Below are 14,734 nucleotides of genomic sequence, written 5' to 3'. Positions count from 1 at the left end.
TTTCTGGTTGGATATACTTGAATTCCCTAGCTAGCAAAGCTATTATAAGAGTTTTAATTCTTAAAGACAAGATGTTGGGAATAGCTAATATTCTGTGTTTTTTGTTTTTGTTTTGCTATTACGCTATGATCGTGCACAGATCCATTCAAAAGTAAACCCCAGTTTGACCTATCCAGTTCTATGTCCGTGTGAGTTCACCGTGCTTTGTTTTCACTTCCAGTTAGTAGTTTATTTAAATTACATATACTTTTGATTGCTCATGGATTTTGGATCCACAACAGAGTGTTTTGAACAAAGTCTTATGGAAAACATACAAACCGATAAAGGGTGTGAATTATATATAATGAATAATTTAAAAAATAAATAATTTTAAGAAGTCACTTATCTAATATAGGTTCTCCTGCTTGAGCAGGGGGCTGGCCTAGAAGACCCCCAAGGTCCCTTCCAGCTCTATTCTATTACTAATTCTAGTATGCACAAATGTAATACAGGTAGTCCTCCACTTACAGTTCACTTAGACACTATTCAAAGTTTGCACTGAAGACAAATGACTTCCGACTTGCTCTTGCACTTTTACACCATTGCAGCATCCCTACGACCATATGATCAAATTTGGGCGCCTGGCAACCGGCATGTGTTTATAGTGGTTGCAGCATCCCAGGGTCATATGATCTCCATTTGCAACCTTCCCAGCTGCTTATGACAACCCAAGTCAACAGGGAAGCTGGATTCACTTAACAACCATAGGATCCTCTTAACAACTGCAGTGAGTCACTTAATAAACATGGCTCCAACAGGTCATGACATTGGGCACGACTCACTTCACAGCTGCCTTGCTTAGCGACAGGAATTATGGTACCCAGTTGTGGTCGTAAGTTGAGGACTACCTGTATGATCCCATCATACGACGGTGCAGGAATTCAGGCTATTTCTGAGCAAGTAGAAAACCATCCCTTCCTCCTCTTAGCCTTTTAATTCACAGTACTTCAGGATTAGTAATTCACATAAACTTTACTCTAGGGCAATGTTAGCGAACCTTTTTGGCACGGAGTACCAAAAAGGGGGCATGCGCACGCATATTCGGTGTGCCGGAAATCGGAAGAGCATCTGCCCGGTGTGGATGCGTGTTCTGGGAAGGTGATCATCCGGTTTCCGGCGTGTGCATGTGCACCAGCCACCTGGTCTTCCGGTTTCCTGTGCACATGCGCATGCAAAAACTAGCTGGCCGGTGCTTATGTGCGCGCCAGAAACTAGACGATCATCTTCCCAGCATGTGCATCCGCGCCAGGTGGATGCTCTTCTGGTTTCCTGTGCGCGAGTAGACCAGCTGGCCGGCGCAACTGAACCCAGAACAGCAACAGGCGACAGCTTGCGTGCACGTAGAGATGGCTCTGCATGCCACTTCCGGCACGCGTGCCACAGGTTTGCCATCACGGCTCTAGGGGATTGGATAACCATTTGTCTGAAATGGCATAGGGTTTCCTGCTTTTAAGCAGTGGGTTGGACTAGAAGACCTCCAAGGTCCGTTCCAACTCTGTTACTCTATCCTATTGTAGAGAGGAAGCCGTTGAACTATCCTTTTTCTGTTTGTCTTCCAAAGGTATCCCTCACGCATTGAGAAGATAGACTATGAGGAAGGAAAGATGCTTGTCCATTTTGAACGCTGGAGTCATCGTTACGATGAATGGATTTACTGGGATAGCAATCGGTTGCGCCCGCTCGAGCGGCCTTCGCTGAGGAAAGAGGGCCTAAAAGATGACGAATTCATTGTAAGCGTTTTTCTCCAGTCCTCACGAATAATGGCTTTAAGTGGAAGTCACGGGCCATGATCGCAAGCACAAACAGTAGCCGAGAGCAGAGAAAAATGAAACCCTTTTCATCCCCTACGCAAATCAGGACCGGCATTTCAGTCGCTAAATAAGGTTGTTAAGTCAGGTGCCCATGACTTGACAATCCTTTTTTGTCACGGTTGTTAAGCAAAATCACTGCAGTTTATCACATAGTGTGGCTTAATGTGGGGGTCTCCAACCTTGGTAACTTTAAACCTGGTGGACTTCAACTCCCAGAATTCCCCGGCCAGAAAGGTTTTGCTGGCGGGGCAATTCTGGGAGTTGAAGTCCACCAGGTTTAAAGTTGCCAAGGTTGGAAACCCCTGGCTTAATCCAGCTTCCCTCATTGACTTTGTTTGTCGGGAGGTTGGCTGGGAAAGTCACCAATGGCGATCACATGACCCTGGGGATGCTGCAACCATTGTAATTACATGCCCGTTGCCAAACACCTGAATTTTGACCATGTGACCATAGGGATGCTGTGATGGTTGTAAGTGCGAGGACCAGTTGTAAGTCACTTTCGCCCCATGCCATTGTAATTTCAAATAGTTGCAAGTTCGGGACTACTAGTAATGTTTGGATAGTTAGATTTTTGTTTCAAAGCTATGCTTGAACTTACTTAACATTCCCTCACTTTGTTTTTTTAAAACAGGATTTTAAACCAGGAGAAGAGGTTCTGGCTCGTTGGACAGATTGCCGATACTACCCTGCAAAAATTGAAGCAATTAACAAAGAAGGTTTGTATCAAGTAACAAATACAGATTAACAGTTGGAAGGGACCTTGTAGGATCTAGTCCAACCCCCCCCCCCCCCCGCCCAAGTAGGAGACCCTATATCATTTCTGACAGATGGCAATCCAGTCTCTTCTTGAAAGCTTCCAGTGATGAAGCTCCCACAACTTCCAAAGGCAACTTCTGTTCCATGGGTTGATTGCTCTCTGTCAGAAAATGTCTCCTTATTTCCCATTTGAATCTCTCCTTGATCTGCTTCCATCCATTATTCCTTGTCTGGCCTTCAGGTGCTTTGGAAAATAGCTTCACCCCATTCTCTCTGTGGCAGCCCCTCAAACATTGGAACACTGCTGTCATGTCTTCCCTGGCTTTTCTCTTCACTAGACCAGCTATGCCCAGTTTGTGTAACCGTTCTTCATATGTTTTAACCTCCAGGCTCCTAATCCTCTTGATTGCTCTTCTTTGCACTTTTTATAGAGTCACAACATCTTTTTTAGTCATGGTGTTTCTGCTGAAACACCAGGAATCCATTCAGTCTAGTGGTTTCTTGTAAGAGCAATTAAGGTAGACTCTTCAGAGAAGCAGATGAGCTGGATACAAAGACAGCAGCTTTTCTCTCTACTTCCTTAGAAGTATATAAATAATGAAGCTTCACTTAAATTGTTACGGCTTAATAATTGTAGATAGATCTATTTTCTCAGTTGTTTTTTGGCAACTGTCATATACAGTCAAGGTTTTTCATTGCACAAATGGAGGGTTAAAGTAGCTTCGTGATTAAGGTGTTGGACTAGATTCTAGTCCATCTTCATTTGTAGGTGGCTTTGGGCAGGTCATTTTTCCCAGTCCAGGACTGCTGTTGTAGGAATAAGTTGGAGAAGAGACCATAACAAAAGCTGGAGTATAAACCTAATAAATAAAATGTTAGTATCGGGAGCTTATTTTGTACTTGGGACAAAATACTCAGGGGGTGACATGATAGTCTCTTCCAATACTTGAAGGGCTGTCACAGGAAAGTAAAGGTAAAGGTTCCCCTCGCACATATGTGCTAGTTGTTCCCAATGGGGGTGGTGCTCATATCCATTTCAAAGCTGGTGACGTTTCCGTGGTCATGTGGCCAGCATGACTAAACGCCGAAGGCGCACAGAACGCTGTTTCCTTCCCACCAAAGGTGGTTCCTATTTTTCTACTTGCATTTTTACGTGCTTCCGAACTGCTAGGTTGGCAGAAGCTGGGACAGGTAACGGGAGCTCACTCTGTTATGCAGCGCTAGGGATTCAAACTGCCGACCTTTCTGACTGACAAGTTCAGCATCTTAGCCATTGAGCCACTGTGTCCCTGTCACAGGAAAGAGAGTGATAGTTTGTTCTCCAAAGTACCTGAGGGCAGGACAAGAAAAAATGGGTGGAAGCTCATCCGAGCCTGATCCACTTGGAAATAAGGGGGAATTTCTCATCAGCAAGAATGATTCATCAGGGGGATAGCTTGTCTCCTGGAGTTGTGGGTACTTTATTGCTTGAGGTTCTCAAGAAAAGTTTGGACATCTATTTGTCTGGGATGATCTAAGGACTTCTGCCTTGAGAAGGAGTAGAAGACCTCCAAGATCCTTTCTACCCGTGGCATACAATTACAGTCGTTCTATTTTGGAAGTGAAGGGCTAGATATTCATGGTTGTATTCCAGTGTTTTGGAGAGTGGAAAACATTTCTAGCTAAAACTTTTAGGAAACCAACTGTTCTTCCCAAATAGTTACAGCAGTGAAACATGTACCATATGTAAGACCCAAATCCAGTTGTTAAATCAATTCCAAGTGTGGTCTTGAAATGTTTTTATATGAACCAAACTACAAGTAATATGTGGAACTCCATTGAGCAGTTCATTTTAAAATGGTTTTAAAGCTATATACTAGAAACATTTAAAATCAAATGCTGAATTTAATGCTCAAAAAATATACACAAGGCTCTGCTTTCAAAGCCTAAGGGACAGCATAATTTAGTCAAGATGAGACTCTGAAGCCAGAAATCATCAGTTCGAACATTATATACAGTATATAAACTCAGTTAGTCAAACAACAATTAACTTAGGTTAATCCCTCTGCAGTATGAAACACAATAAAAATGTGTATGAAATAGCTTTAAAAAAAAGGCAATATTGCCATCATTTGATTACTGCATTCCACTTTGTTATCCTTAAAAATGCCTTGAAGTTGCCATTTGTGCAAAATCATTCCATAGCTTAAGATCTGCATGGATTGGCAGCTGCTTACCAAACAATAGCAATAGCAATAGCAGTAGACTTATATACCGCTTCATAGGCCTTTCAGGCCTCTCTAAGCGGTTTACAGAGTCAGCATATTGCCCCCAACAATCTGGGTCCTCATTTTACCCACCTCGGAAGGATGGAAGGCTGAGTCAACCCTGAGCCGGTGAGATTTGAACCGCTGACCTGCTGATCTAGCAGTAGCCTGCAGTGCTGCATTTAACCACTGCGCCACCTTGGCCATTTAACACCATTTAAGGCGTTGGTATTAATTTGCAAAACCTTAAATAGTTTATGATCTGAGCCTCTCCCAGCACGAGCGTCTCCATCTGATAAGATTTTTATGAAAAGCCCAATATACTCCCAAAAGGAACTTTGGCTCACAGTCTTGAAACCTCTTTAATATGCATTTTTAATGACAGGTTTATCATTGTAGGTATTAGTATCACCTTCCTTTTATATTTATATGTTAGGTTTCTACTATGTTTCATGTGTTAAGTATCTTGAGTAGTTCTTAAAACAGAAGATATAAGTCTACATCAAATAAATAACATGTGTAAAAGCTTTAACATAAGTGTCTTGCTTGAGCATTTAGGTTGCTTGAAACAACTAGATGTTTTTCAATGCGCTGATTGAGCTTTTCAACCATTTATTCCCTTAAAAATGAATTCTGTGTATGTTAAACTGTGTGCAACATTAATTTGGAAAAAAAAATGCAGTTTTAAAATTGATATTTATTTAAATTTAGATTTTTTTAAAAAATCCTGCCTTTATTATTTTTATGAATAGCTCAAGGTGACAAACATATCTGATACTTCTTCCTCCTCCTTCCATTTTCCTCACAACAACCGTGCTGTGAGGTGTGTTGGGCTGAGAGAGAGTAACTGACCCAAAGTCATCCAGCCATCTTTCATGCTTAAGGCAGGATTAGAACTCACAGTCTCCTAGTGATTGGCCCAAAGTCACCCAGTCAGCTTTTATACGTAAGGTGGGACTAGACCTCATAGTTTCAGCCTGGTGGCTTAACTACTAAGTAGTTCTCAATATATATTCCCTATATCTCTCAAAATGTTGCATGAATTTGGAAGAAATTTGCAGGCTTTGGGTGACATGAAATACCTGAGCTGATGTGTTTTCCATTTGTAGGACTAAAGCATCATTTCAATAAATAACATTTTTCTTTTTGGGGTTGGTGTCCTAGGAACCTTCACTGTACAGTTTTATGATGGAGTGATTCGGTGTCTCAAAAGAATACATATCAAATCCATGCCAGAGGATGCCAAGGGGCAGGTAAGCAAAGTTCCAGTTAGTTTCCATGCTAAGTTGCACCTCGTAATTCCTCCTTAATTTAATTCATCTGCATTCCAGTTTGTGTTACATAATTCACATCCACACACTCAATCCATTCAGACTGAGGGATCAAGCAGATACACTTTAATAAGCATACATGGTGGTCAACGCCACTGCTCTTGTTTGTTTCCCTGAAAGAAAAAAAGATAGAAAATTCAAAACCAAGGCATTATGCTAATGGAAGAATAGCAGGAGGAGGAGGAGGATTCAGTGTCTAATCCCGTGATGGCAAACCTATGCCACGCGTGCCCAAAGTGGCACACGAAGCTATGTCGCCTGGTACACGTGGCCTTATCTGTTTGCCTTCCAGGTTTCTGGTGCGCATGATCAGCTGTTCTTCGCGCACGCAGCAATGTCGAAAATGGGTGTGCGCATGCGTGCCGGTCAGCTGGTTGTTGGGTGCTCATGTGCGCTAGAACCTGGAAGTTCAGCTTTTCTAGAGCGTGGTCCCGACGAGCGCATACACGCTCACCTGGCGCTTCCGCACGACCTTTTCGGCACTCGGTGCTGAAAAGGTTCACCATCACTGAGCCAATCTCTTTGGCCTTTCCTATGCCTTCCATGTTAGATCTAGGCTCTTAAATTTTAATTATTGCTAAGAGACTCACTGTATAAGCAATGTGTGATAAAGTTTTGTCATTATATAAAGGCAATGACTTGGGCACATCTGGATTATAACTCTGCAGGCAGGCCAGTCTTTTCATACAGTTTTGGTCCAGGAGTCAGCTTTTTGGTGGCTGGGATTGGCGCAGGAGGTCTGCATTTGCAGCTTATTTGAGACCGTTGTGGGTGTGATACTGCAGAGTCATGCTTTTGGCCTTAGCAAAGTATTTATTGAACGTCTTTGCTTTTCAAAACTACTTGATCATAGTTGGATATTAGGCAAAAAATACTAAGAGAGTAGTTTCACAGTGGAAAATGTTATTAGGGGAGCTCCTTAATAATCAAGGCTTTCAAGTTTATGTTGGACATCTACCTGGAACAGTTTCTGCACATGTAAATGACTCCTTCCAGTTCTGTGGTTTTGGAAATTATTTTGAGTCTTTTGGCCTTACGGTATACGTTGGGATGTTTGGTTTCAGATTGATGGGAAAGTATGCAGCTATTTTTCAGCAATTATAGTTGGGGAAGAGGCTTCTGGGGCCACAGAAATCGGGTTTCAGAATTAGGTGTGGCCCTGTAAGAGACAATTAGGCAGAGATGGGGGTGGAGTTAAACATGTCATCAGTTTAGAGTCTTTACATTGCCAAAATCCAAGTGCAGCCCTCCCTTGAATTCCTTTGACTCTTATCCAGCACCAATTCTGTGCTGACTATTTATTTATTATTTATATCCTGCCTTTATTATTTTTACAAATAAGCAAATATACCCAACACCTTTCTCCTTCTATTTTCCCCACAACAACAACAACCCCTGTCAGATGAGTTGGACTGAGAGAGAGTGATTGGCCCAAGGTCACCCAGCCAGCTTTCATGGCTAAAGTGGGACTCAAAGTCACAGTCTCCTGTTTTCTAGCCTTGACTTCTAGGCCAAACTGGCTCTCTAGATCAGGGGTCTTCAACCTTGGCAACTTTGTAATTGTAATTGTACTTGCTTTATTTGTATGCCGCCCTTTTCCCTGGGGGGACTCAGGGCGGCTCACAATTTCAGGGGGAGGGGGAACAAACAAGTTACAAACATAAAACAATACATCATTAAAAACGCAACAGTCATACAATTCGAGTGGGGTTAAGGTCTCTAGCCCCAGGCCTGTCGGGACAGCCAGGTTTTAAGGGCTATGCGGAAGGTCTGGAGGGTGGTGAGGGTACGAATCTCCACGGGGAGTTCGTTCCAGAGGGTCGGAGCAGCCACCGAGAAGGCTCTCCTCCGGGTAGTTGCCAGCCGACATTGGCCGGCCGATGGAATTCGGAGGAGGCCTAATCTATGGGATCTTATCAGCCTAGTGGAGGTAATTGGCAGTAGGCGGTCTCTCAACTTTAAGACTTGTGGACTTCAACTCCCAAAGTTCCTCAGTCAGCTTTGCTGGTGGGGATGGAACCTGTTATTTTAAGCTATGGATATTTAAATAATGTCCTTATGGCAATTTTCATCCTTTGTTTAATGGTTGTTATGCAAACGATGTAAATCACCATAGATGTCATAAAATAAACAAAACTGTTACTGCTTCATCCAGATCTATCCACTGTTTCCTAAGGATGTTCAGATGGGAATTTCCCTCTGATGTCCTTTACATTAAGTCTATTAAATCAAGGTTTTGCAGTAATTTCATATTTAGATTTTGAGACTCCATTCTTAAATGGACTCAGAAACCTAGTGTGTGCTCACTAGAATTGGTGCTGAGCTTCATTGTGGCTTATGTGGTTTTTGCTTAACATGATTTGTGAAATTGGGTGACAAATAGGAAAACAAACCAGGTCTTAACACAATGTGCAATCCAGGCATTGCAGAAACTTGGCTTACAAAGTAGACTTTTCACTTGTTAAATTTTGCAGGGTGTAATACAGGTAGTTCTCATTTTATGACCACAACTGAGCCCAACATTTTTTTTTGTTAAGTGAATTTGCCCCATTTTATGACCTTTCTTGCCATTGTTGTTAAGTGAATCACTGCAGTTGTTAAATTGGTCAAATTGTTGTGACTCTGCCTTCCCCCCAACTGACTTTGCTTTTGTCAGAAAGTTGCAAAAGGGGAATCAGGTGAACCCAGGACACTGCAAGCCTCATAAATATGAATCAATTTCCAAGTGTCTGGATTTTGATCACATGACCATGGGGATGCTGCAGAGGTCGTAAGTGTGAGAACTGCTCGTACGTCACTTTTTTTTAGTGCTGTTGTAACTTTTAACAGACACTAAACAAACTAGTAAGCCTGCAGAGTAGATCAGCTGATGTTAGCAATAGTAGTTGCTTCTTTTTCAGACAGTGCTTACCGAGAACAAGAGGATTAAGATCCTAGCCCTAACAGTTGATTACACTTTACGGCGTAAAATCAGGTCAGCCACATGGGTGACCCAGCTTGCTACCGTCATAACTTACAACCATGATGGCCAATCTCTATCAAAGTTGTAAGCTGAGGACTTCATAGATAACATTTTAAAATGGAAAACTTGCTGTTGTTAATTTACATGGTATGTGATACTAAGTAACTCTGGAGGACATTTTCTTAGGAAAGTTTCTGAGAAACGTTTTTGTAAGTTAGGATAAGCTCCTGATTTTGCAAATATACTCATGTTTTCTATTGTTGTGGCCTGCCAACGGATCTGGCAGCAGATTCGGACAATGAGGAGGTTGGGGAGGAACATGGGCCAGTCCTGGAGTCTGGGGAAGGCTTTGATGAGGGCTCTGTGTCGGAGGCAGAAAGGGGGGGGGGCAGAGCCGTCTGCCAGTTATCAGCTGCCTTCAGAGTCAGACATCAGGCAGACAAACAGTTGGAGCCTGTTCCCAGTGTGCGCATGTGCAGACAAAGAGAACAGGGGTCAACCTGGGAGCAAGGCCACAGGTGGAATGGTCAATGGCCCCTCCCAGAGGAAATCAAAGAGGAGCGAAAGGGGAGTGGAGTTTGCAGGAGACAATTAGTTCGATTATGACACTCCGAGACTCCTTGCCAAGTTTTACAGCTATTGGCCTGGCAGCTCTCCAACCCAGATAAGGTCTGTGACTGTAAATCCTCCCTTGAAAGACTTTGCTGGATGTGAATGAGCAGAATTCACAGTAGATTAATAAAATGGGTTTTTTGTCAAGACAAGGAGTTTGCTTCATGCTCTTGGGAAGCCTCGGTCAGAACATTTATAAAAAACAGAGAGATAAATGTCCTCCTGCTATATCAGCGGCTCTCAACCTTTTGGGCATCAGTGACCGGTTCAATAGAGAGAGGATTTTCTGCAGACCGGTGTGGGAGTGGTTTCGCGTAATGCCTACATCCTACGGATGATGGGGCTTTGCTTGTTTGCAGCGCCTGGTTTCTGACATGCCACAAACTGGGGGTTCGGGATGCCTATGCTACATGATAAGCCTTTGCACGTAGCAGAGAAGAAATTTCCAGGAGTATTTCAGAGTTGGTAGGTTTTGGCACGTGCTTTTTAAAAGAAAACACTTGGAGGCTTAGTATTCCCAGCTGTATTTCTTTGCAGAGTTTATTGTGTTCTTAAGATTTATGGCATTGTGTCATATGACTGCTGAAATAAACTCTGATTTCCACAAGATTATTATAAGCTCTGCCAAAGAGATAAGAAGAGACAGCTATTTACCCTGAAAAATATTCACAGTGTAGAGTTAGAGTTAGAATTTAGAATAGAATAAAATAGAATAGACTTAAGTCACTTTTAAGTCACTTTTTTCAGTGCCATTGTTAACTTTGATCAGTCGCTAAACGAACTGTTGTAAGTCGAGGACTGCCTATATGCTCTTAGCCTGGTTAGATGTATAAAAGGAAGAGCAGCAAAAAAAAAAAAAAGTCAAAATAAAGCTGATCTAAAAGTAACTTTTTGAAAGAAATCCAAACCCATTAAGGTGTGAAATGGAATAGCAATAGCAGTAGACTTATATACCGCTTCATAGGGCTTTCAGCCCTCTCTAAGCGGTTTACAGAGAGTCAGCATATTGCCCCCAACAATCTGGGTCCTCATTTTACCCACCTCGGAAGGATGGAAGGCTGAGTCAACCCTGAGCCGGTGAGATTTGAACCGCTGACCTGCTGATCTAGCAGTAGCCTGCAGTGCTGCATTTAACCACTGCGCCACCTTGGCTCTTAGAAGACCACACTCCCTAGGAGGAATATTATAGCTAGGTGGGTTACTTGTACTCCCTTAGTAGCCATAGTTTTGGCCAGTGCTTCTCAGAGAAGATCCTGTGTTACCCCAGAGGGCAAGAATTTACGATTCTAAAAATGGCTTAGAAGCTCAGATACTATTTCTTGATGATAACGCAGTTATCCGGACCCGGATTGTTGTTGGGGGCAATATGCTGACTCTGTAAACCGCTTAGAGAGGGCTGAAAGCCCTATGAAGCGGTATATAAGTCTAACTGCTATCAATAACACAGTTTTGCAATCTTCAAGCACGACATTGTTTAAAATATGAAATGGGTTGCTTGAAGAGAGTGAAAAAAGGGTTACTTGCACTTGATAAGTTAAAAAAAAAGGTTGCTACCACATATAATGTAATCATCATCATAATCTTTTAACGAGGGGGAGTCCCATAATATAATCCCATAATCTTTTGCGAGGTTGAGTCTGGGCAACTGAATGGAGCTAGTAGAGTTTAATGGCCGGATGCCCTTCCGGTCACCAAGGTGGGGTTTTGTTCAGCAGATATATTCTCAGTGGGCCCAGAGAGAGAACTGTCTGCCTCTATCTAGGATCGAACTCACAGCTTGTGAGGAGGGAGCTTCACCTCTAAGCCACCGCACCATTCGCCATGTAATTTAAGGAAAAAAATGTATAATGCGTATAATGAACAGAAAAAACCCCATACTGATTCAGGAAACCGTATCTAGAAATGGGCCACTTAACCTGAAAAATCCCACATAAGACTTTCTGTTCTACAATATGATACAGGCAGTCCTTGCATTACAACAGTTTATTTAGTGACCATTCAAAGTTACAACGGCACGGGAAAAAAGTGACTTATGACCATTTTTCACATTAGTGATCAACAGTTGCATAGTCACATGATCAAAATTCAAATGCTTGGCAACTAACTCATTTATGACGGTTGTAGTGTCCCGGGCTCATGTGATCACCTTTTGCGACCGTCAGTGGGAAAGCCAGGTTCACTTAGCAGCCATTTTGCTAACTTAACAACTGCAGTGTTTCACTTTACAACTGTGGCAAGGAAGGTCGTAAAATGGGACAAAATTCACTTAACTATCTCGCTTAGCAACATAAATTTTGGGCTCAGCTGTGGTCACAGGTCGAGGACTACCTGTAGAATAAAATATGAATGTAAAAATGCTTATTGACATACTTGAAAAGTCTATATGGGACATTTTGTAAGCTTTGGGGGCAAATCACAATATCTCTAAAATAACAAAATATTTAACATATTTGCAAAATTATAGAAATAAGACTACAAAGTTTGCCATTTAGCAATTGTTATGCTGCAAAGAAACTACGTGTGGCTTTTATCTCTGAATTTTAGCCGGAGCTATGAACATAATCAGTGAGATTTTTCAGAAGAGAAGTTAACTTTTTTCCCATTTAGATGGAATATGCTAATTAACTGTCAAATATACTTTTGCCTAGATGTACTAGATACATTTGTATCCTGCAGAATATGGTGAGTGGTATAGAAATTTATTTTCGAAACATACTTAGTGTATGTGTGTGCATGTGCACATGGGATTGTTTAGTCTTTACAACGCATGCTTACTTAAGGTAGGTTTCTTTAAAAAAAAGAAATCTGTAGATACTCTTATTTGAGCTCCAGAGATATCAGGCAGTTTAGTGTTGTGTAATGAATGGAAAATTACACACAAATCAGCGTAAAAAAAAAAAGGTGCTAACACTTATCTCCTTTATCTTAGACCAGAGGTGTCAAACTCGATTTCATTGAGGGCCACATCAGGATTGTGTTTGACCTTGGGGTGGGGTGGGGGGGCGTGGCCAGCTCAATGTCACTTGTGTCATGGGTGCTTGTGGTGGCCCAAGAGCTTTGCCAGTGGAAATGGGCTCACGAGTTCCATTTTCACCTCTGCCAGCCTCCTGCAACCCTCTGCTAGCGAAAACGGAGCTTGGGCAGGCCGTCTCAGGAGGGCACCACGGGCTGGTCCTTTGCTGTTTCCACGGCAGCTCCGTGGGCCGGATCTAAGGCACTGTGCAGGCCAGATTTGGCCCACGGGCTTTGAGTTTGACACGCCTGTCTTAGACATTATAGCAGGTTCCTTAATTTGTAGTGACGAGCAGTTGTTTTATATGTGTCTGCTTCCTAGCCCTGAGGTAGTCTTTCTTCAACTTGGCTGACTAAATCTTGACTGTAAGCAGAGACAAGGCAGAGGATGGTACCAACGCGATCTCGGCCGCAATAGTTTTGCGGGTCTCAGGTTGTTGTTGTTCCCTAAAAACGGTTGCCTTTGGGAGGGCAAGAAATTGCGGAAGGCTGGTGAAGGGAGTCATCCAACTGAGAGGCATGTCGTGATAACTTGTCTTTTTGTTTCCATGTTTGTGTTTTATCTTCGATACGATTAGGCGCGCGAGAGGCAACAGATAGCACCGGAGCTGAGATTAGTGACGGATAACGAGCCACGTGAAGTGAGTTTTGTGGGATTGTGGAAGGAGGCGAGGGAGGGTTCTTGGCACACAGGAAGCAGAAGCTGAGGAGAGAGAAAAAAACCACGAAAACCTGATGTGGCCAAGACCAGCAGAAGAGGTGTGACAATAGGTGGAAGAGCTCTTGAGAGAGAGGGGCAGAACTGTGGTAGAGCCGTGGAAGGTGAGAGCATCAGTCCATTAGAGTGAATAAGGATGCTTCAGGTGGGCTGTCTGTATACCGGACAAAGATCTCAACTGAACACGAGCAGTTTATACAGGTAGTCCTTGATCTACGACCACAGTTGAGCCCAAAGTTTCTGCTGCTAAGTGAGACAGTTGTTAAATGGAGTCTGCCTGCATTTTACAACGTTTCTTGCCGCAGTTGTTACAGTGAATCACTGCAGTCGTTAAGTTAGTAGCACAGTTTGCTACGTGAATCTGGCTTCCCTTCTGAAACTCAGAAAGTCCCATGTTGACCACATGACCCTGGGAAATTGCAACCATCGAAGTTGCCAAACCTCTGAATTTTAATCACGTGACCAAGGGAACGCTGCAGTAGTCACAACTGCGGGGAAAATGGTCATGTCACTTTTATTCAGTGCTGTTGTAACTTTGGTCACCAAATGAATAATTGTAAGTCAAGGAGTACCTGTAGTTGCTGCTAAAGAAGTCATCAGCGGAGTTAGCAACTTAAGAGGTGGCGGAATGATATCTTAGCTTTGTTTCCTCATGTTTAAAGCTGTAAAATTATAAGGTATGGCTCTAATACATTCTATCCAGTGAAAACAAATGTTGCAGAGCAGTTGAGGGTTTGGGCAATAGCTCATACAGTTCTGAGATAACCGTTTGGATCGTTTGAAGTCTGAGACATCAGTTCTTCAAAGTGAAAACAACTTATTTTAACAGAGTCTAACATTAACAATAGAGAATCAATCTATAATACATGTAGTTTTTGGGATGTAAATCTGCAGTTTTATATACACACAGAAGACATTGTCCTACTGGCTTGATTAAAATAGATGGGATAATAGTAGAAAGTAGAAGGTGAAATTCAGTAGACCCATCATCCAAGTTTGATGAATATTTCTTCTAGGAAGGCATAACTTTGTATGTTAATGTAGAAGAAATTAAAAAGTTTCCTTCTTTCTGAACCTTTGTGTAAGATTGCTTTTACCATAGAAGATAAAATGCATTTTCTTCCTTCATGCATACAGATTTGTCAGACTCTTGAGTGCAAATATAGACCTGCAGTTCATATCTTTACACGCGTGTGGATTTTAATGCACATATGATAGAATCTTGTGGTTGGAATTTTTTAGTTAAG

General features: G+C 42.4%; 1 protein-coding gene across 4 annotated transcripts in view; it reads left to right on the top strand.

Annotated features, from left to right (window-relative positions):
- PHF20L1 (PHD finger protein 20 like 1) overlaps positions 1-14,734 on the top strand; it is a 63,652-nt gene that overhangs the window by 10,140 nt on the left and 38,778 nt on the right. For 2 of the 4 annotated variants that reach the window (XM_087706668.1, XM_087706665.1), the window contains exons 3-6: positions 1,601-1,769; positions 2,482-2,566; positions 6,017-6,105; positions 13,348-13,410. In XM_087706668.1, the coding sequence (XP_087562794.1) occupies positions 1,601-1,769; positions 2,482-2,566; positions 6,017-6,105; positions 13,348-13,410 (406 nt within the window). The remainder of the gene's footprint in view (positions 1-1,600; positions 1,770-2,481; positions 2,567-6,016; positions 6,106-13,347; positions 13,411-14,734) is intronic. The other 2 variants (XM_087706667.1, XM_087706669.1) reach the window with 2 other exon arrangements.

The sequence above is a fragment of the Thamnophis sirtalis genome, unplaced genomic scaffold, assembly GCF_051295495.1.
Source record: "Thamnophis sirtalis isolate CommonGarterSnake01/CBP01778 unplaced genomic scaffold, rThaSir2_p1.2 scaffold_2, whole genome shotgun sequence".
In the NCBI taxonomy this organism is placed as follows: domain Eukaryota; kingdom Metazoa; phylum Chordata; class Lepidosauria; order Squamata; family Natricidae; genus Thamnophis; species Thamnophis sirtalis.
Note: the sequence above shows the minus strand (reverse complement) of the source record. Positions and strands in the feature narration are given on the sequence as shown.